The 22,927-nt window shown below is 46.0% G+C and overlaps 1 protein-coding gene across 1 annotated transcript in view; it reads left to right on the top strand.

Annotated features, from left to right (window-relative positions):
• The window catches only part of SCUBE2 (signal peptide, CUB domain and EGF like domain containing 2), a 38,815-nt gene extending 28,496 nt beyond the window's left edge, over nt 1-10,319 (top strand). Inside the window, exons 14-19 of the mRNA XM_041415015.1 lie at nt 2,042-2,209; nt 3,404-3,565; nt 4,242-4,439; nt 5,027-5,179; nt 6,203-6,282; nt 6,929-10,319. Of these exons, the coding sequence (XP_041270949.1) occupies nt 2,042-2,209; nt 3,404-3,565; nt 4,242-4,439; nt 5,027-5,179; nt 6,203-6,282; nt 6,929-7,081 (914 nt within the window). The 3' untranslated portion in view covers nt 7,082-10,319. The remainder of the gene's footprint in view (nt 1-2,041; nt 2,210-3,403; nt 3,566-4,241; nt 4,440-5,026; nt 5,180-6,202; nt 6,283-6,928) is intronic.
• Nucleotides 10,320-22,927: the final 12,608 nt, after the last annotated feature.

Raw genomic sequence — 22,927 nt, 5'->3', positions numbered from 1 at the left:
CTTTGGCCTAGAGGAGGATCTCAGTGATGTCTGAGGAGGTTTCTTTAAGCTTACTTCCACAATGCAAATTTTCAAAAATTAGGCACTTTGCTAAATAACCCAAGAAGATTTAGATTAACTCAGTTGTATTCCACAGCGACCTCCACAGTTTTCACAACATGTGGCTTCAAGACAAGTACGATGCAGATGGCAAAGTTGTCAAGAGAGATCTGATGGGATGAGTTCTCAAATGCAACATTTGCACATAAGTTTTGGGTTTGATTCCTGCCCGGGGCAGGTTTCCTTTGAGCTCTGATAGATGTCCTACTGTTCTGCTGGACTCTGAACAAGTCTAGGAAACCTGAAGTACAGTTTTAAGACTGAATTTGTAGGGTTAGTGTTTCTGTTTGAAATACAAAACAGAGACACCCCTTCTCCCAAATGCAAAAAAAAAAAAAAAAAAGGCAAACACCAACAAAAACAACCTAAAAAACCCCAAACCACCCCAAACTTGACATATGATTAAAATGAATGGAAAAAGACAAGCTAAGGGGAGAGAGCAGGTATTTTCTAGCCAGGCCACTCAGAGCATTGATTACCCATAGAGCCATGGAGTTGTGTGAGGGAAGGAGATTTGCTCAGGTCTTTCCATTTCTTCCAGGTTTCTGAAGTCAGTAGGCACTTTTCAGGATCACCCTTCCTCACCCTGAATTGTCTTTCCTTGTCATGGAATCGTAAATAGTGCTCTTTCCTTACCTTATTAGGAGTGCTGCAATGAAAGCCTGAATTCATTCATGTTTGTGGAAGTGCACAGATTGTACAGAGATGAGTGTTCTGTAGGAATGTTTATAAAATGGAGAAAGGCTTGAAAAGTGTGGGAGCAAATGAATGTGTGGCCTTATGAGGGCAGAAGTGATGTGTGGTGGAAAAAGTTAGAACCAGGAGCTCAGACTTCCTCACAAGCTTTCATTGATAAGCCACAGAGCATTGCTTAACCTGCTGCATTTTATTTTTAAGCCAAGGAGGAGCACTCAACGATTCCTCCTCGTGTATCAGCCATAAACAAAACTCTTCATCATTGATCATGACCGGTAGTTAATGCCCTGCTTGTTGTTAGTCATATATCCTGAAATGAAGCCAAGGCCAATTTAACTTCCTAACAAAACAGCTATTCACTGAGTGATTTATTGGAGCTATAAACTAAAACTAACAGTTTATTATCGTAACAGGTCTTAAAAGGACAGAATTTTTCAGCAGAGCTGAACAACTGCAACAGTGTTTTGTGCCTTTCCAGAGCAGGGTAATTATTAAATACTGGCACTGAAGCCAGTTCTTTTGTGAAGAGCTTGAAAACCAGAACTTCTCAAAGATACTCATGAATATTGCTGGGCTTGCTAGATAATACTGAAGTGTGTGATGAAGTAAAATCGGGCAGATTGGGTTAGTGCTGTCTGTGCACCATGCAGAACACAGCAGCCCAGGGCACAGATAATCATTACCTAAGATTATCAGAGGAATGGTAAGAGTATTTCTGCTTTAAAATCTTTGAGGCACAATGTTTGGTTTACTGAATTTGCACAATTACTTGTTGCACTTGAGGTTTTCAGACTATCCAGTAATGCTAATGGTCATGAAATATGAATATTCAATAATAAGATTAAAGTAGTTACAGAAATCTGGAAGTATGTTTTTGGCATCTTAGGTTCAATACTAAATTATTTTATTTGGGAGGAATTCAAGAGCTCTCTAGCTAGACTGAGGAGATAATCACTACATAATTGCACTGTAGAGAGGAGCAGAGAGCCCTGGACAGGCTGAGTGTCCAGTGTGGCCTTGCAACAAGGTGTGAAATCCGTTCCAGCTCCCAGAAGGGCTCCCTAGCCCCCAAGGCTGTCAGTGCCTGCTGCACAGTGCACACTGGAGGTATAAAGCTCCAGCTGTCGCCAGCATTCATTTCTGCAGCCCTGCTCCAGCTGCCCAGTGAAGCAGAGCAGTTTCCCTGTGGGTCCTGTGCAGGCTCACTGACACTCCTTCATCTCTAATGTGTCCTCTCCTCTCCTAGATCAGTGCTCCCCTGGGGAATATTCTCCTGATGGCTTCAAGCCCTGCCTGCCATGTCCCCTTGGAACGTACCAGCCTGAGGCTGGCAGAGTGTCCTGCTTTCCCTGTGGAGGAGCTCTCACCACCAGGCACAGCGGGGCTTCCTTGTTTCAGGACTGTGAGACCAAAGGTGAGGCCAGGGTTTGTCTGCTGAACTGCACTGATCCGAGGCACAAGGAAATGCTGCTGCTCAGGCTGGGCATTCAGAGAAGGTTCTTTCTCCTTCTGAGGGTCAGTCCTTGCAGGAGTCTCACAGCAGGTTGGCGTGGCCTGGCTGTGAGGAAATTCAGTAAAACCTCAATTCTTTCTAAAACTGATTACCGAAAGCATGGGTAAAAGAAAATTGCTTATATAAATCACTAGAGGATAACATCTTTAACAGAAAATCTACTGCTGCAGAGCAGAAATAAGGGATAGAAATAAGGTCCTGATGCAAACATTTGGTAGCGGTTTGGATGAGGAGATCACTCTCATTTCAGTTGATATGTTTATTGAGAATTACAACATATTGTAAGAATTTAGCAGTATCGTTGAAGAATTAATATTACTGGTAGTAGTGTGATATCTAATAGTTTCCTTCAGTGTACAATCACTGAACCCACAAAGACTGCTTCTTCATACTTAATTTTGTGAAATTGAAGTACTAAAAAACGATGTAAAACTCTGGATCAAGATAAGAGGAGCTGATTTCAGTTTTATTTAACATAAACAAAAACAAGTCTATAAATGAGGTTCAGTTTTGAAATTGGAGTGGAGATTAAAGGAATTCTTTCTATTAACTGGAATGAAGAGCTCAGGAATTTGCATGTGGAAGAGGCCACATGAGACGTGGAATCACAGATGCAAAAACTATTTGGAGCTTATCTGAAGCATTTGGGTTGTGGCAGCATGTAGGGAAGGACTCCTGGCTGAGCTAGCTTCCAAAACTCAGCAAGAATTATTTGGGAGTAAGCAGAGCTTGAAATGAATAGGGGAAAAAAGGGACTGTGCAGCATAGAAAACTACATTTGATAGATCTTTTTAACTTGTACAAAATAATCTGAAAAACTGAAATGGTTTTGTTACCCTCATAGTTTGTTGTTATGGTTTTATTGCTGCTTTCACACAGAACCACTCTACAGTGCTGCATCTGAGAATTTTGAGCTTGCACAAAATGACCTGATGAACAAAAATTTGCTTAATTACCTAATTTTTATTACCCCCACAGTTTACAAATATGGCATTTCTGTTTCTGAGATTACTCTAGGTCTTGCACAAATGTATAAAAGCATATTCTAATATGCTACTGCCACTTTTAAACCATGATTATCTAATTACTGTCCAGTTCAGTGTTCTCCTGGCCATTTTTACAACACCACAACTCACCGATGTATTCGCTGTGCGATTGGGACATACCAGCCTGAGTTTGGACAAAATTACTGCATTTCCTGCCCTGGAAACACCACTACTGATTTTGATGGGTCAACAAACATAACACAGTGCAAAAGTAAGTACAGCAAGATGGTTTTGATGCTCTCTTACAAATAAAAAGACTGGGGCATTAATGTTTGGAGTGACCTTAAGGGCAGCTTTGCTCCAGGGAGCTGGAGAGAAGGCAGAGCTTGCTCCTCTTTGGCTGCCTGCATCTCACCCCACATGGCTCACTGGGGTCTGTGAGACACCGCTTCTGCAGACTGGCTCCATCAGCCTTGTCAAGGTAAGGGATGACTGTGTTCTGCCAGTTGGTGCTGGATTACTCAGAGGTCTTGCTATTAAATCTTTTCTCTCTTGATAGAGCAGAGTTTGTGTCCTCAGCACCCTGATTTGTTCCTTCCTGTTAAGAGGAATGGAAGCTGGCTCACAAAGCTTAATAGCTCTAGTAACCATTTCTTGTTAATAACAACTTTTGAAAGAGTCCATTACAAAGGGAGCCACTGGATTTACAGTAGCTGAGGGCAAATTAAAGAGGCAGAATGGAGGGCAGAGAGGTGACTGCTCAGAACGACCTCTGGAGTGCCTACACACACACAGACACATGCAAACACATCCACACAGGAATGTCAGAGGCTGGCAAAGAGAGCTGTACCTGCAGCAAAAAGGAAAATGGGTGTCTGTCTCCCGTGCAGGAGGGCTGTAGGGTGACCTCTCTTTGCCTTGTCCTGCATAGTGTGCTCCTTTTCCAGACAGGCAGTGTGGAGGGGAGCTGGGAGATTACACTGGATATATTGAATCTCCCAACTACCCTGGGGACTACCCTGCAAACACCGAGTGCACTTGGAACATCAACCCACCGCCCAAGCGCCGCATCCTGATCGTGGTCCCAGAAATATTCCTGCCCATCGAAGACGAGTGTGGAGACTACCTGGTGATGAGAAAAAGCTGTGAGTCTGAAACACCCACTGGGGCACAGCTCAGGGGGAAACACAGGGTTCTCACAGGTGTTGCTGTTTGCAGAAACTAATGTAGCCTGCCTGGCATCTATTTAAGAGCAGAAAATTCTTTAATGGCAAAAGAAGTCCTATTTGGCAATGCTGCCCCATAGTTTTCAGTGAAATTCAGAGGGTGCAAGGCCATGATGTGCCAGTCAACTGAGAGAAATATTGTTAAGAAGGGGTAGATGGTTCAAACTAACCAGTCATGCGTTATGCTAAGCAGTTCTAGGCTGGGTTAGGAAAGAGGAAATGCTTGCTAATCCTTACAGGTGCCTGATGTGTGGGTAAACAACCTCAGTTTCTAGTGTAGGCACGTCCTTCCAACAGTAGACTGTTATTTTAGGAAAAAGGAAAATATTCTCTCACCAAGAAGTCCCTCATTGATGGCCTGCCATCCACTGATGGCCTGCCACATTTTGGGGAGTTTTCCTAACACCAGCAAGCATTTTTCTTGTGGTAACAGAGAAAACAGCTCTGACAGCTCTTGAGTGGGAAGCATTGTCACACAGCTGCCTGTTGTGTGTTTGCTTTGAAAGCCTCTTCCAACTCGGTGACCACGTACGAGACCTGCCAGACCTACGAGCGCCCCATAGCTTTCACTTCCAGGTCCAAGAAACTGTGGATCCAGTTCAAGTCCAATGAGGGGAACAGTGCCAAAGGATTCCAAGTTCCTTATGTAACCTACGATGGTAAGTGGGAGTGAGCAGCTGGGCTGATGTGGGCTGCTGCAGCTGCAGCAGTGCAGAGCTCCCCTCCCTAAGCAGCAGGGCAGCCCAGTGCTCCCAGCAGTGTCACCAGGAGCTGCTTCCAGGAGCTGTTCCATTGAAACTTAGTCTAAGGAATTCTGCAGTGCACTGCAGTCTTTTGAGTGCCACCGTGTCTTCCAAACAAAAAGCTGGGGTTCTGGGCTCTGGCCTGCAAACTACAGAGCTCAGACATGGAATTTAAGTTTCATGCACTTCTGTGCGTTTCCATTTTCTCTGGGTGGCCCCAGTTAGGAATAAGGTAGAGCCAAAGTACCTGTGTTTTATGGTGTTCCTGCTACCATTTGTGGCCTAGAATCAAATGGCAAAATATCTATATTGGAAAGAAGCTTGAGGGGAAAGATTTTCACCTCACCCTTGTCAGAATCACGAGGTGTGAAAGTGGAGCTGAGGATTTGCACTTCAGCATAAGTGAAGTGATATTGTATGTTCTGCTCATGTTCTGGATTTATTGTGAGGGAGTCATCCTTGCTGTGGTCTGCAGAGTTTCACTAGTGGTGGAAAAGTAATTTTTCAGGGGATTTTTCTCCTTTTGAAGAACTTTAGGCTATGATTGAGCAGGGGGGTTACTTTTAAGAAAGCATCCTCTTACATAATTTTTTGTTCTTTCTTCCTGTAGAAAGAAGTCAGTAACAGGTTGTGGGTGTGTACAGATGGGTTCCTGCAGTTCAGCTGGTTTGAAGCAGGTTACTTGGTTACCACAGACACTCCAGTCTTGGGTGCTTTATTTTTTCCTTTGCTTTTTACAGATTGGTGCTGAGCAGCTCAGCAGAGTACACTGTTCTCATAATAAAAAGAGAAGTGTTAGGAATAATTTCTGGCTGCTTATATGAGGGGCAATGTTCTTCTGAGGGCAGGGCTTCCATGTGTAACCACGGGAGGTATTGAGTATGTAAGTGAAGTATGAAGTATGAAGCTGCAAATTACTCTTTTGTGCATTCCCCACAGAGGATTACCAAGAGCTAATAGAAGACATTGTTCGGGATGGCAGACTTTATGCATCTGAAAATCATCAAGAAATACTTAAGGTACATTCCTTCCACTAAACATGTTGGTTTTGATCGGAAATCATGTTATTTGCTGCAAGTGAGTTTGCTTCTTGCTCTGCATCAGGTCTGTTCCTTGGTGCACCAGACATGAGCTGCTTCAGGAAATGGGGAGAATCAGCAGATCCTGGTTGTGCAGAGCAGTGGATAGGGGACCCTTTGCTCAGGGGCACTCAAGGTGGATCAGAGCTACCAGGGAAACTAGTTTATTGGGAAAGCACTTGGTGCTGCTCCTTGTAGCCTGTAGATTAGCAAAAGCTTTTCCTCCCTGGGCAAAAGAAACTTCTTTGTGGATTTCTCCGACCTTGGTTAGGGGACTTCCATAGGCAAGTTGCGTGCATGCCTTTGTTTACTGGATATCAGCTCAAGTGTGGGTTCATTTTGTGGTTTGTTAGCTGTTCTTGGATGTATGAGGAGGGAAGAAATTCTGGAGCTGCTGATGTGGAACACCAGTGACTTCCCAGGAGCCTGAAAGTCAGCCTTGCTCTGCTACCTTTCCAAGCCCCTGAAACACTTGAAAAGTAAAATGCCCCATAATCTTTTTAGAGTTAGACAGGCATTGAACTTTGGTAATGCTGACCATAACTCCTCTGTGCAGCTGATGTAAAATCTGCTTCCCTTTTCCCAGGACAAGAAGCTGATAAAAGCACTGTTTGACGTGTTGGCACACCCACAGAACTACTTCAAGTACACAGCCCAAGAGTCCAGAGAGATGTTCCCAAGATCCTTCATTCGGCTGCTGCGCTCCAAAGTTTCCAGATTTTTGAGGCCTTACAAATAGTTGGCACTGAACTTAAAAGCTAAACCAGCCCTGGGCATGCACAGAGGGGCTGTGGTAGGTGGGGCTGCTCTCTGTGTTTTACACACTGGCAGAGGCACTCCAGGGAACCTTGCCAGCTCTGTTCTTGGTAGAGTTTGGCTTTCTCAGCTAATATAAATATTTTGGTGAACAGAATTTGGATTCCTTTCCAGATAATACCTTTTGGGTACCAAAGGATACCTCATGGGTCCCTGAATTGGAGACTGCCCATGATTTCTGTAACTGAAGGGCGCCAAGCAGAAGTTTGTAGAGCTCTGCCCCGTTGCTTCATCAGCACCTGTAAAAGCTCATGAGGACAGACAGGCTAAGCAGTGTGGTTTGGGATGAACCCTGGGCTGCCATTAATGCATGTTACCTCAACAAAGCTGGGTTCATGTTGGGTCTCGCTGAAAGTGAGAGCAGGATTGATGACTCTCTTAATATGTGCTACACAGGAAATTCAGAGCTAAGATTGACATAGTTTTAGTTCAAACTAGTGAGGCCAAGAACTGCACAAGGTGCACTTTTTCTCTGAACTACACATGGCATGAAGCAAAGGGTTGAATATCAGCTTGGATGTTCAGGGTCTGGCTCACACAGTGTCCATGGAAGTGACCTATTGGCTTACATGGAGTGATACCAGAATAAACCGTGGGCACCACAGCAGTGGGAAACAGGCCCTGACCCACTGGACATTTCCATTTTGGGCTGTCTGCAGCTGCTAGAGCAGATCAGATTATTTCCTAAATCCCAGTGCTGTCCCCATGCATAGGCTTGGGACAGCAAAAGGCATTTTCCAAGTTGTGTAAAATTCTGCCCTCTGAGCACCTGCAGGTGGACACAGAAACCCGATTTTAACTGCAGGCTTTGCATAGATGATGCTCTTGGTACAACACTGTTTAAAGCTGAATAAGGTTATTGTATGAGCCCCAGCTGTCATATTCTCTACCTTTTCTGAGCACCTTGCAATAGTCTTGTGGAGCAGAGAAGAGCTGGTTTCCCTGTCTGGCTGGAGAGAAGGAGAGGTACAATTCAGCCAGACTGTGGCCACAAAAGTTGTCTATGGCAAATTGTTCCTCAGGGTTCCCAGGCTGTGTCCTTCTCCTCAGGCTGTGTTTCCTACTGGAGACAAGGCTATTCTGAGAGGGCCTGTGGGGAAACCTGTGCTGATCAAAATGTTGTCTCAGTGCTATTCTGCCCACACCTACATCTCCTCTGGCCATACAATCCATTCTCCCTGAGCATTGTACCTTGAGGACCTCCTGCCTTGAAGGGAGATAGCCACAGTCCCATCCATTTGGAAATGGACTTAGGACTTCCATCCTTTGGTCACTGGCCATGCCAAGGGGTGCAGTGGGCACCAAACTCCCTCTGTGCCATCTTAGGAGCAGTACTTACATTTCACAGGGTAGCCAGGAGCAGTGCTCCCTTTCCCAGGGTGTGGAGTCACACCTGCTGGGTTTCACTGCCTTGGCACGGGGTATTTAACTGCTGTGTGTGAATAACACCAGGTCCACAGTGTGACAGCAGGAGCTGGGCTCTGAATCTCTGAGCAAGTGGCTGCTCCCGACTCAGCCTTGCTGAGCTGCTGTGCCACGCTGCGTGTGGGGCAAGGACACATCTTGGCCATGGTGTGACAGGGAGGGACAATGGCTTTGGCCACAGCTGGGGAGCAGATCCCCTCAGGATGGGGCTGCGGGGTGCTGTGCCCCTCTTGCTGCTGGGGAGGAGTTGCCTCAGCCTGGCCAGAGGTGGGAATTGGTTTGCGCTGCTGCCAGGAGGGAGAGCTGTGTCTCCCTACTGCACTGGGGCATGGCTGGGCAGGGCAGTGTGTTGCCCACCCCAGGAACAGGGCTGCTGCGGGAGCAGCGAGGCACAGGGAGAGCTGGCAGGGCAGAGGGGAAGGAACACAGCTCCTCATGTGTTCCTGCAGCTGTGCTGCATCCCAAACAGCAGGGTCCTGCTGCTGCCTCTGCGGGAGACAGGGACACCTGGCAGAGGGACCTGGCAGTGTGACTGGGCAGGGGAATGCCTGAGGAATGCCAGAACAGGAGGAGGGGTGGTGAGAGGCTTTGCTGCATCCCAGCTGGAGTGTGCTGTTGTGCAGAGAGCCAGGAAGGCATTCCCAGATGGTTTCCCTTCAGCTGCATGGCCCCTAGCCCACGCTGTTGGAGGCTTCCCATGCCAGAAGCAGCGAGCCAGCAGCCACCTCTGTGTGGCACTGGAGCACTCTGGAGTGGCCAGGGTGCTGCAGTCCTGCTCGGAGGTGGGCACTGTGGGCAGAGGCCATGGTGTGCCAGGCTCTGGGCCAAGCCCAGCGGAGGGGCTTTGCTGTGGGCTGCATGCTGGCTGCCAGGGAAAGCAGGGCAGTTCTTGGAGTGCTCCCTGCCAGGGAGGCTGCAGGTCTGAACAGCTCTGCTCTGTGGGGCTGAGGGACACACAGCAGTGGTTGGTTTCAACCAGGGCTCGAGGAAGACAAAGTTGTGAAACATCCCAGTGTTTCTAATGGGTGAAACTGGGCTGTGCTGCTCTGTAGGTGAGTTACTGATCCGTGCTCTGGGTTTGTCACACTGCATCTCCTCTCCTAGTCCTGCTGTGCCAGCTCTGCACAGCTGCCTGGGACCCACAGGGATGCCAGCCTTGCTTCTCCTGCCCCACGAGCACAGGCCATTTTCATTGCTGGGAGGAGAGGAGTGTGCCTGCTCTGAGGCTGAGGAGACAGCCTGCCCTTTCTCAGAGGAGAATCCTCATTGTTCCACAGCCCTGCTCGTTTCCTACTTACATAGCAAATGACTCAGAAGCACTTCTGTTACCCTTGATGTGACATTATGGATCAAAATTTCCCCTTTTGCTGTAATTGCTGTGTGTACAGTAAAAAGTGAAGAGGGAATTTTTGCTGCCTTGAATGCTGGGAGGAGTGATAACTCACAGAATGTTGTAAACACTTGGCATTGTATCTTCATAGTGATGGTAGTGGCTCTGTAGAAATTTCAATTTCTACTTTCTGTGTGGTTGTAGACTGATGATGTGTTTTGGCAACAAATGACTCAACAATGTTTAACCTTATAAAACAAGATGGAATTTTTGGAATAATGATTAGCGCTAACTGGATGACTCAGTGTCACCTGTGTGAGATAAACATAAGGATCTTTTTGATGATTGTAAATTAATGTAAAATGTTTCAGACTGTTACTCTTGATAAGAGAAATAAACCAGTGAACTTTTAGCTGCATTAATTTCTTGGGTAATATTTTTAGTTATCTTTCTGTGCTAAATAATAGTTCTGACAAATTTAATGGTTGTTTAACAAGTTATTGCACATCAGATACACTTTATCCTGGGAACATCTGCTTACCACAGCATTCTGTTTCATGGAATACATTACTGCCTGCATCTATACACATAAAGACACAATTCTTCATGTATTTAATGGTGCACATAATTCTGGCCAGTAAAATACCAGAACTATCCTGGTATTAAATCTAAAAACTATTCTAAAAATGTCTCCTATGTGATGAGCTGGAGTCAGTTCGCCTGTTGTAACAAGCTGCATGAAGATAGGATAAACAACTTAAAGTAACTCCAAAGTGTTTTATTGATTTGTAGATTCATCTGATTATTTTTCCTAAAAAACAAAACCAAAAAAAAACCCTCACAAAACCAAAAAAACCCACACAAACAAAAAAACCCCACACAAACAAAAAAAACCCCAACCCCAAACCGCATGGTTTAAAATGAAAAATAATTTAAAAAACTCCAAACCAAGGAAAACAAGGTGAAAGCCTGTTAAGACACAAGTTCCTAGAATGCTTTTAAGATTATACCACAGTGTCGTTAAATTCACTGGCTAATTTCTTAGAATTGAAAAGTAGAATTAGGTCATAGAAAATTGAAAATAAGTCAATCTATAATAATTTTCAATACTGTTTTTTTCTTTTGTTTTCTTATTTTTAAATATTATGTTCAGATTTTTAGGTTTAGTCAGTCTATCAAACTTTTATAAAAGTAATCCCAATATCTTCTCCTGAATTTATTCAACTGCCTGTTTGACCCTTTGCTTCCTTTGATCACAGTGACAAGAACTGATTTGTATTTCACTGAATGTGTCCACCCAGGCTCATTTGGTGTGGTTTTGGAAGACACAGCTGTGCCATTCAGCTGTTTGCTGTGGAAAGGTGATGGTTTATGTGGCAAGGAGTAAATGACATGCAGGAGTATAGAGGTCCTGGAAGAGTATGGTGGCTGCAGGCTGATCACAGCAGAAAACTCTGTTATCCAAATATTCTCCCTGGTTCTGGGAATGCTGCCTGTGCTGGACTGCAGTGATGGACACGAGTGCTCAGACAGCCCCTGGGACAGGGAATGTCAGTATGAGCTATCCTGGGAACTCCTGGAATTCTGACTGGGACCTTGTGGTGTTCACATAACAAAAATAATTAATAGGGGAATGTGGAGAGCAAGACTTGAAGCTTCTTTAAATCCAAGGAACCAGAGGAGGTCTGGTGTGGGTAAGCAGGAAAGAACAGCATTATGATAATCCTTTGTGACAGAATGCTGCAAGGATAGTGGTCCACAAATATTTCTGAATTAAACAAGCTGAATGCAAGTGCCTTTCCTCTCATGCATATAGATGGCATCCTGTAAATGCAATAGATGTGGACTGCAAAACCTGTCACAACAAAAATGTCAACTCTTCCACTCCTCCTTTGGATGCTGCTCCACCCAAACCAGCAGTGCTTGTGCCAGGCTGCTGCTGGAGGAGACAAACAAGTGCTTTTTAAGGAACTGGAGCCAAACTCAGGTTTGTTTCTGGGGATCCATGGAGGAAACCCATCCCACAGCACCTCTTGCTGCTGCCCATTTAATTTGAACAAATCTTTTGCTCACAGGCAGATTTTCCCTCTCCCTTGTGGAAGTCTGCTTTCCACAGCACACGATCTGCTGGGAATGTAGGGAACAGCCAGGAGCAGCGATGCAAATGGAGCACCTGAGGGGACAGCAGGAGGCAGAGAGCTCAAGGGACACATTCCACTCAGTAGGTAAGCCCATCTAATTTTTCTCTAAGTCAGAGCAAATCATATATGACATTCTTATGCTGCTCTTATTACATCACTTTAGGTGTTAAGGAAAGAAAAGAAAAAATGTATCCTTCTCTGTTTAAATATACATTAGTAGAGCTTTTTCTCTGATTTAAGCACATTTTGAAGAGTAAGTTTTCTGGATTCCATGAAGCAAAACCTGTTTAGTACACAGTGAGAAAAAAATAGCTACGAAAAGAAGACCGACCTTGAAATCTTTTTTTCTTATTGGAGAGGTGTTTAAATACAGAATTCATAAAGGAAACTCCCTCACACTGTCTAGATGCTAAACTTGATCTGATGCAGCCCAAGCCTTCTTTTTTTTTTTCCATTGGGAAATTTATTCAACAGGCAATGTAGGCTTACAAATCATATACCATGAAATCTCAGTTTTGTGATGATTCTGGAGATCATGAAATCAAGGGATCATAGATTTAAGGAAAGAAAAATTTACTTTGGAAGCAGAAATATTCTGAAGTAGTCACTTGAGGTGCAATTTGTTGTTTAGTAGTTTTTACTTCAGGTGTTGCCTGTTGTGCACACTGAAATACTTCTGTGCTGGACAAGTTTATGCCTGACAGGAGGAAGCCTCCTCCTCTGTGTCAAATCCAAGAGTGGCAGCTGTCACCTGTTGCAAAATGCCAGCTCACCTGGCTCCTGGAGGGGCTGCCCAAAGCAAAACCCAGCCACAGAAAGGGCAAAGGAGGGGATGATGATTTTTGTGATGTTTAAATTGGAAATGGAGGAAGCATTCCAGAGAAGTGGGAGTTCAGGATCTCTGTGTCCAGTGCACAAGCCTGTGTGTGACACAGCACTGCTCATGGATTTTGGGTGGCCCCAGTTTGCTGTTCCTGGTGCAGTGCTGGTGTGAGGGGCTGTGTGGAAAAGCTGAGACCATTTATTAAAAACAGGACGACAGAAAAGTGCTCGGGGGGCCTGTCTGGCTTACATAGCACAGCTATTGTGCCCTGGCTCCCGTAGGTGCTAATTCTCTCAGCAAACTTACAAAAATAAAACCCTGAAAAGGCTCATCCACTCTGAGAACAGCAACCTCATTCAGTGGGAGAGGGAAGCTTAGCCCTAGGAAGGGAGTGCTCCACACTGCAGGCATTGCTGTCTTCCCCTGGGCTGTGCAGAAAGCCCTGCAGCCAGTGCCCGTGTGTGAGAGGGATGCAGCAGTGCTGGAATGAACACATTCCAAATGCCTGTCCCAGCTCTGTGCAGGACACAAGTCCAGTGTGACCATTTGTCCGTGGAGTGGATAAAAGAGGCCCATCTATCCCAGCAGGATGTTTCCTTAGGCAGGACTGGAGAAGCCAAACCCCATGAAGAAGACAGTCTTCCTTAGGGATGCTCTGGCATAACTTCATGTGAAGTCCTCCCTCGGACACTTCTCAGGGTCTCTTCTTTCCTGGGCTGTCGGGAAGGGGCTCAGATAAGGAGGTTTTTGAGGGTCTGGGGAGCTGAGGCAGGGGGGCTGTGCCTCTCTGCGAGCTCCCTGCGGGGCTGTGCCCGGGCACCATCCGCAGGGATTCATTCCCACGAGAGGGCGGCATGTGGCCCCAGCAAAGGCAGATCCTGCTCCAATCCCTGCTGCAAACAGCCGGGGGGTTTGTGGGGCTGCTGCAGCAGCAGCCCTAAAGCAGAGTCGGCTGAAACTGGGGCTTCGGCAGCTCTTGGGCCTCCCCACGGCCTCTGATCAGTTGTTCTGGAGGGGATGGAGTGATTCATAAATGACCTTGTACTTTGAGTTAATCTGTTTTTTACAAGATGCAAATATGGGGCCAAGAGGGACCCGTGCTGCTGGGCCAGGTGTTGCTGCCACTTCAGCTTGGAGTGAGAGGAGACCTTCTGAACTGAGTCTGACCACTGGTCAAGGCTGTTCCCTGTCTCTTCCAAATTACTGGTGAGGAAATGTGTGGGTGAAAGCTGTTGATTTCCAGGCAGAATAAACCTCGAAGGAAGCTGGAGGAAATGGGTTGTGAATGTGTAGCTTCAGTTGCTGTTTGCTTTGAGAACAGTGAGCCATCCTGGCACTCTGCCTGGCCCCATCACTCTGGTGACTCAGTCCTCACAGGTGTCAATAATGGACTTTGAACGTTTGTCTTTGCAAATGAAATTGTGTGTGTAGTAGTCAGCTACTGATTCCCTGCATCATTTGGTTGCTCAGCTTGATCACAGTTTGACTCCTGTCGGTGGCTGGATAGATGATCCTGCAGGAATTGATCCCCAAGGCAGGGCAGAAACACCTCCAAGTGCCATGTGCCTCATCATTCCTGCCCACAGTGCTCCTGCTCTCCTGGGGCAGCTGCCTTCCCTTTGGGGAAGCTCACAGTGTGAGCTCCAGTGTCCCTCAGCTGCCTAGACTTGAAGGTGGAGGCATTTAACCAAATCACAACATGGCAAACACAACCTCTGTGTTAGCAGAGCCGCATTGAAGCCCTGTTGATGATTTTGTACGTGAGCAAATATTAGCCCTGAGTATCCAGTAACATTTCTGACTGACTCCCACCCGGCAGGAGCTGCTGCAGCCCTGCATGGGCTGTGGCAGGAGGGCACAACGGGAGCTCACTTGTGCTTGAGAGCCCTGGAGGCTTGACTTCATAAAATAAACATAAGGGCTCCACAGAGGTGAGAGATCCTGTGTTTGACTAACACTGTGGTGACCCTCCCTCTAATGCTGATGGAAATAATATTTTTATCTTAAATGGGTACTGCAAATATCTTAGGTTCAGATTTGGATTTATCTCAAAGTTCCAAAAGAAAGGTGTTTTGATGCTTTTGAAGAACTTAGCATTTGAATATTTAAAACTCCAAAATTTATGTATCTTTAGCTTATAGCATTCAAACCCTGAGTTCACTGAATATTAGTCTGTTGTGAAACCAGATCAGTTTCAGACTTCATATACAAAACAAGCTACCCCCTTCTCTTCTCCTCTGCAGGAAAGGTGCAAAGCTGTCCTAGATCCGAGCTCCATAAGAAGGTGGAAATATTTGTCAAATGAAATCCTTCTATGAATACTCCTTTAACTGGTAGTGGCAGGAAAGGTTCACAGTCAGTCTTTTAAAGAGCATAGTAAGAATGTTGTTCCTTGGTGAATCCCACGTTGACATGAGTTGAAATAAGCACCTGTTCTCAGGGCTTCTGCAAAAGAGCTGGGAAATTCCAGTTTTGTTCAGCTCGCTTGCTTACTGCATCACTGGAGTTTGTTATTTTTGTCACAATCACTTGGTAAACTGGGTAAGCCATAGAGGAACCCCTCAAAAGGCAGCTCTGTTTCAGAGCTGACCTGAATTCATCCTGTCCCAGAGGCAGAGTGATCTTATTTTTGCAAGGTTTTAAATTATGTTCTGAGATTTGTCTTCTCCATGAGGTAAATTCCACAGGGTTTGCTTGAGGAGTTCACCCTCCCTCTCCCCAAATACTGCTATTTAGGAATCATTCCACTCCAAAGCATCTGGAACGAGAAATGCCTCTGCAGCAGATTTATACTTGGCCAGAGGGAAGTTCTCTGGCTAGAAAGCCAGAAAAAGCAGAAGGCTTTAAAAAACTTTGCATAACTTCTTTCAGGACTGAGAGTTCCCCCCTGTGGCAGGGAGCTTTCAGATACTTGTGCCAGCCCTAAACTTGTCACCCAGAGGCAGGAGATGTACAAGACCCTTTCTGCTGTATAAGCTGCTGGACTTTCCTGGTCTTGCTCCTGCTCAGACTGCCTTGGCTTGCTCTCATTCCCAACTCAGGTTTCTGCAGTTGCCTCAGTCCTGTCGATGTGTGGAGAGGACAGAGCACTGAGTCTGTGGCCTCACACACTCCACAGCTCCCATCTTTTATCCTAGAGCCAGTGTGCATTTCCCACTGATGAAGACACGGGGTTATGGAAAAGAAAACCTTGGATACAAGCACCAGGGCTAACAGGATCCCAGGGGAAAATTATTGTGGTGTGTTCTTCTCCTGGTCCATTGTGGGCTTCTGCTCATGGCACCAGTTGTTTCTGAGGATAATTTATTGGTTTGAGGAGAAAGTAAAAGGGAGAAAATTACAACCAGTGTTCCATGCTTGCAATAATCAAGCATGTAAAATTATTTAAAACTTGCTGCCAAGTTAGGACTGGGTTAGGGAACTACTTTTGTGTCTGCAGCTAGGCAGGGATGTCATTGTGGGCACCATGCATCCTCACTGTACCTCCACTAATGCTCAAGGTGTTGACTCGAGGAAAATTTTAGCCAGCTGCATTATGATTGATTAGCCACACAAATGTAAAAGCAAACACAGATGTCCCAAGAATCCAAGGGAAATGTATACCTGCTGCACATGATTTGGTGTGCATACTGATATATTATGCACTAAGGAGTGACTTTTCACCATGCTGGGAGGGAGAAATTTTGTAATTTGTATTCACAAAAGCATTTAAGCAGGTGCTTAAGCGAGTTGGTGAATAGATTGTTGTATTGGAGCATTTAGACCAAGACTGGACTCCTTTGTGTCCAGAAATCATGGTGCTATCATGGCTGGTGTTTGTCCTGAGTGTTGTGCACAGCCTTTGTCCCTCAGGCAGAAGAAAGGGCAAAAATTACTAATGGGACAAGGAAAGTATGGGTGAAAGTATGGGTGTCTGGGGTAGGACACTGACTGCAGCAATCCCACAACAGCGTTCTTGCTCTAGGATGAGCCAGGAAATCCCATTCCCATTGCTTGAGCCCACCTGTGATCTCTTTCACTGCAGAGCCCAGCGGTGAGCCTGTGTCTCCCTGCCCTCTCCTACCCCTCAGAGCCAGATTACTAATGGGACAAGGAAAGTATGGGTGAAAACCATGGCACATCTCTGTTGGAGAAAGCTGGGTGCCATTCTTGCTCCTGCAGTGGCTGTTTCTGCATGTCTCTCGTTAGGTGGCATTAGTCCAGTGCCTAAAGACACTGAAAGCATCCTGCAGCTCCCCTGATGGGGGGAGCCCATAATCCCTTTGCTAGGGACAACTGGAACTATTTCAAGAAGAAAACAGGAGCAGGCACAGCAAGATTCTGCCTGTGGGGTGGTTGCTGTTCAGATGGTTGGGTACCACCTCTGGTTTTCACAGCTTGTTGTGAAGCTCTGCTTTGTCCAGGTGCTCTGAGCCAGGTCTGGGGAAAGACACTGACTGCCACTGATTGTGGCAGCAATCCCACAACAGCGTTCTTGCTCTAGGATGCCAAGGAAATCCTATCCCCATTGCTTGAGCCCACCTGTGATCTTTTTCACTGCAGAGCCCAGCTGTGAGCCTGTGTCTCCTGTGTCTCCCTACCCCTCAGAGCCACGATCTCAGCCCAGCAGCGGCTGCGTTTCCAGAGCAACAGGTTCCCGGTTATTTCTTAGCAGCTCTTCGCGGACTGACATAGAACCTGATGGGAAGAGGAGCAGCGCCCTCTTCCTCCTGGCTTTCAGAGCTCAGAAATCCCGAGCAGCAGAGGCACTCCTGCATGTCCTGCCTTGCTCCTCCTTGGTCTCCAGATGTCAGGCTTCTGGAAAGCTAGAAAGGAGTGAGAAAACTGTGTTTGTGTAGTGACTCGCCCTGGTTTAGCCTTAACAAGATCCCTCCTATATATTTAATGACCTGAATGTAAAATTTATGGCTTGGAATGCCCCAGCAGCAGAGGAAGCCTTCAGCACAGAAGCTGCCTTTTGCAGTTCAGGAGAAGTGAAATCCCCTGAGGTTTGGGAAGTCTGAGTGATGTAGTTATGGTTGGCACTTTGAATATATGTGTAGACTACTTCAAAATAAACATTTGCAGTTCAACTCTAACACACATCTGGGAGGGTGAGAACTAGCATGTATTAATGTTTCTTTAAATTAATAATTTTGAAAATTTTACACTGAAATAATTTTGCTGTTGCACATAATAAACAGAGGCTGGTGTGGGTACATACTGGGGATAAAATCACCTGCCCTCTATGCACACCATTTCCTCCTCTTTTAATGAGAACCAGCCCATCTCACGTTTCAGCCTCTTTAAAGACGGGAAAACAAAGGTAAGGGAGCTCTTGCAAGACTTGCCATTTTAATCTCTTGTTTCAACATGTGCAGCTTTAGTGTTGCTGAAACTCTCGTTCACCTGCTGCCTCTGTGTATGAAGAGAACCACTCAGATAAATTCACTTCAGCCTCCTGGGAAGCCATGCAATGTCTGATTCCTCTCCCAGTGTCATCTGTGCCTCTGCTGCGTGCTTGGTGCCGCCAGCTCAGGCACTGCACAGACACACACAGGGGAAGAGGCTGGAGCTGCACCCAGGATAAACACGGAGAGATGCCCTGGGAATAGTTGTGTCCATGAAATGCCTGTGATGGGGCCCAGATCCCAGCCCAGGAGGTCCTTTCCCTTGGTCAGCACTGGAAACAGAGAAGGTGAGTGTGGAGCTACTGAACAAAATGAGCTACATTTCTTAGGAACCTCAATCTGACTCTACCCTTGTACGTCAGAGGATTTCTCCAGCTCTATCCATAGTCTTTGTCTAGCTACAGATGATAATTAAGTAGCTCAGTAAATACTTCTGGATTTTTGTATCCAGCGTTTTTAGAAAGGACTGGTTTGTAGTCTCCAAATTATTCCAGTTGTTTTCTTGATTATGCTACAACTGACCCTTACTGATGGACAGAAAGCTTATTTTAATACATCAATTATTGTGATTTAATTTTCTTAAGCTTTTCACAGTCTTTTCTCTGGAAATGGATTCTCTAAATTTTTTTCTTTGTGCTGAGGAAATTATTCCTTTCAGACCTACTGCCTGCTTCTGCTTCTGTTAAATTATACCACTCTGTCCTTTCTTCAGAGTTTTCTGGGGCATCTCTGCATTACTTCAGGGTATGGCAACTACTAAAAAATCACTTCTTTTTAGGGAAAGATGAGAAATCAAAGAAAAGGAGAAAAAAAAAAAACCAAGGACCGACCCACTTCCTGCGTTGCCGGCTGCTGCTTTGCCGCTTTCCTCTTCACCGGGAGGGGCGGTGGGATGGGGCTGGGAACCGGAGTCAGCAGCTCCTCTTCCCTCGCTCTGATTAAGCTGCAGGCGTGACTGGGGACTTGAGGCTGTACAAACCGGCTGGAAATAGGGATATAACCAAGCAAATGGCATTTGAAAGCAGGGCCGCTGTGGCATTGTCTGCCCTGGAGAGATAAGCTTATCAAAGTTGCGCATCCTCTCCCCTCCCCCTAAGGGCAGCCGCGCTGCCCTCCCTGCCCAAAGGGCACGCTGGAAAGGCCACCACCGTGTCCCTCTGTTTGCTCCTTGCAGTGGGTTTGGCCACCGAGGACTTCTCCGGGCCAGCAGAAGAGCTCTGGGGAAGATGCCCGGGCACGGGACAGAGCCCACTGCGCTCCTGCAGCTGTGCTGGCAGCTGGCAGGGCCAGCAGGCTCCGCTGTCCTGCAGCCTGTGCCTGTCCCTGTGCCTGCCCTGGCACCTCGGCTTCCTGCACAGCCAGCAGGGCCAGACCCGGCCTGGAGGGGGTTTCTCCAGCACAGCCCCGAGAAGCCTCTTTTTGACACCGGGATTGATTTTATACGGAGGCGAGGAGGAACAGCCCGTGCTGCTCTGGAGGCGGGAAAGAGCAGGAAAAGTGGTTTTGTCACTTGGAGCTTTTCTTGAGTAAGGGACTGTGGTCACACACAGGCTTGTCTCCGGTGAGTGGATGGGAATTTTTCTGAAATGTGCCCCTATTTAGATAGGCACATTGTAAGGGAAGGGGAGAAATACCACCGGCTAATCTGTGCAAACAAGTGATTTAGCCACTTAACCAGCTTAACCCCAGGGTTTGAGCTCTTCAAACTGGGCTCCTCCTTCAGAGTGGATCATTTGAGCAGATGATTTACTGCTTCTTCCCCTTTCCTCTTTCTCAGGATTAAAAACCAAGAGAGGAATTAGGCTTTTATCTCATTTGTTACTCTTGAACATTGAGCAGATTTTCCTCAGAGCTGTTGGCACAAAGTGCATTTGTAACATACAGCAGAAGTGAAATTACAGGGCTCAGATAAAATGCTTGTGTGCTGAATGGAAACCCAGGCTGCAGCCTCGGAGCTGCAGTGTGAGGGGGCTTTTCATGCTCCACCTGGGCTTGCAGCTTTAGTCTTTGTGAAATAAGCCAGAGCTGACTGGGCATTTGTTAATACATTGGGCAGAGTGCTGCTACTCCATGAAGCTTTTATACTAAAAATTGCCTCCTGGTTTCAGTGTCAGCCCTTTTGCTTCCTCCTTGCCTTCAGGAGAGCGTGGAGGCAGTCGTAGATCTTTATTTAATCAGCTGGAAAAGTGCCAAATAGCTCCCAAGGTGAAAAATAAGGTGCTTTTATCCTCCTGGCCCTGTGCGCCAGAGTGGAACAATGGTCCTGTCGTGTAATGAGCTGAGTCAGCATAGGGAATAAAAATTATATCCCCCCTTCAGACTGTCAGCCCTGTTATCCTTCTGCAGGCTGACACATTCACTGAGCTGGGCTGGCTCATGTGTCGTGGCCCTTATGTGAGGCTGTGAAATGATGTGCTCGGGTTTTATGGCATTCTGACTCATCAGCTGATTTTTTCCCCTCCTCTCTCCCAGGTCACATGAGAAGGGGCTGAACACACATGGTCTGTCCCGGCTGCAGAGCTCAGATGTGTAAGTTTACCCACCAGGGGTTGCCGCTCTGGCATCAGCCCTGCTCTGTGCCAGCCCCGCTCCCCAGGCCAGGAGCAGGAGCTGCAGGGTGCCAGTGGTGTCTTGGGGAGCAGAAAGTGTGAGCCCAGGCTCTGTTGGTGGGGAAGAGCAAAGGAGAATCAGTGTCCCAGCTCTGGAAGGCAGGCAGTGTCCTAGAATCTGGCTTGGCATAAATCCTGGGCTAAGCTCTGCTTTTCTTGTGCTTTGCCTAGCACATCAAAGGTCTCTCTTAGTTTAACGAGAACCAAACCCATGGGGAGTGTTAACAGATCTGTACTGTCTCTCTGAGGCAGAGCTGCATTTTTTTCTGCACCTATTCCATGCAATAAATTACTTGGAAAGCAGAAAGTTCAGGGAAGCACCTGCTGCCCTCACCTGCTGTTGCAGTGAATGAAACCCAAGTGTGCTATGAATCCTGATAAGAAAATTACCTTCTGTAACCATTACATTAATCAACCTCTATAGTATGAAACTCTATTAAAATAGTTTGTTAATGTGTATTAGTTCATATTGTACACTGTCATGGAAAGAGGTACAGGAATTTTACTGGGGACCTCATTCATGCTTAAATAAAACAAGTTAAAGGACAGCCCAGCCCCAGAAAAAGGGACTTTGCTTCTTGGAAGCCTAGAGCTGCCCATGAAGAATAAAGGGCACCTTTAGAGAGCCAAGGTAGTGCCAGCAACCTCTAACACATCTCCCAGCTTTGTCTGGGATCAGAGGCAAGTAACTACAGCAACAGCTGGGCCATTAGGCAAGCAGCACAAAAGCTGTAAAGCCATAGCTGCTTTTCCAAGTTTTGCTCTGATTAACAATCAGTTGTGTGGGTGTTGGTGATTAGTCACATTGTGCTGTTCCCGGACATTTGATGGGTACAGAAACCCTGTGTAAAACCACACTTAACGTGCCCCAGTTTGGCTGGGACAAATTTTGAGACAGTTTTCCTGGGCGCTTGAGTGGGCAGTGATGATCCAGATTGCTGCTAGCCATGCTGGAAGGAGACTTAAGGAGCTGGTAGGGCAGCGTCTATTTCTTTCTTCATGCTGTAAGGAGAAGTTAGTTGCGTGTGGAAACTGATTGTAAAAAATGGGACTTTTGTATGTAAAAGGAAGGGAGTAGAAATATGATGGTAGTTATAGCATGTAAATGGAAGGGAGTAGAAATATAATGATAGTTATAACCACAGTTGTTTTCTCCTAGTAAGTAATTTTAGATGACTGTCATTCAGAGTTAATAGCATTTCATTTCTTTTTTTAAAAATTATTTTTTAACTTTTGCATGAAAATGGCACTTGCAGTACAAGTACTTGCAGTACTCTGGCTCAGAGTAAGTCAAAATGGCTTCACACAATGCATACGTACACACACATGTTGGCCTGTGATCTACAGATACACACAATGCATAATCATAGAGATTCAGTGAAGTATAGTCACTGGTATTTCAAAATATAAAACTCTCAAGATCACACTTCAATCACGGCCCGTGGCCAGTGGGGCTGCATCACCCCAGCCCGGGGGAGCACCCGGGAGCACACGGGTGTCGGGCAGTGTCACCTGCGGCGAACTTTTGTATGTAAAAGGAAGGGAGTAGAAATATGATGGTAGTTATAACCACAGTTGTTTTCTCCTAGTAAGTACTTTTGGATGCCTGGCATTCAGAGTTAATAGCATTTCATTTCTTTTTTTTTAAATAATTTTTTAACTTTTGCATGAAAATTGCATTCTGTTTGCAGTACAAAATTCCTCTCTGGGTCAGAGTAAGTCAAAATGGCTTCACACAATGCATACGTACACACACATGTTGGCCTGTGATCTACAGATACACACAATGCATAATCATAGAGATTCAGTGAAGTATAGTCACTGGTATTTCAAAATATAAAACTCTCAAGATCACACTTCAATCAAGGCTAATGCATATATGGGGTTTTTTAAACTGAAGAGACATAGTTTTAGGTTTAAAATATTTACATATGCAGTGATCTGTGTGATCCTGTACTTGGTGCTGTTCACCATGTCTGAAGGCTGGAGAGAATTTCTAAACACTGTACAAATGTTTCAGCTTTCTCTACTGGGAAAGGGTACTTCAATGT

Source organism: Onychostruthus taczanowskii, unplaced genomic scaffold (genome assembly GCF_017590055.1).
Source record: "Onychostruthus taczanowskii isolate IOZ18803 unplaced genomic scaffold, ASM1759005v1 scaffold49, whole genome shotgun sequence".
NCBI classification, from domain to species: domain Eukaryota; kingdom Metazoa; phylum Chordata; class Aves; order Passeriformes; family Passeridae; genus Onychostruthus; species Onychostruthus taczanowskii.
Note: the sequence above shows the minus strand (reverse complement) of the source record. Positions and strands in the feature narration are given on the sequence as shown.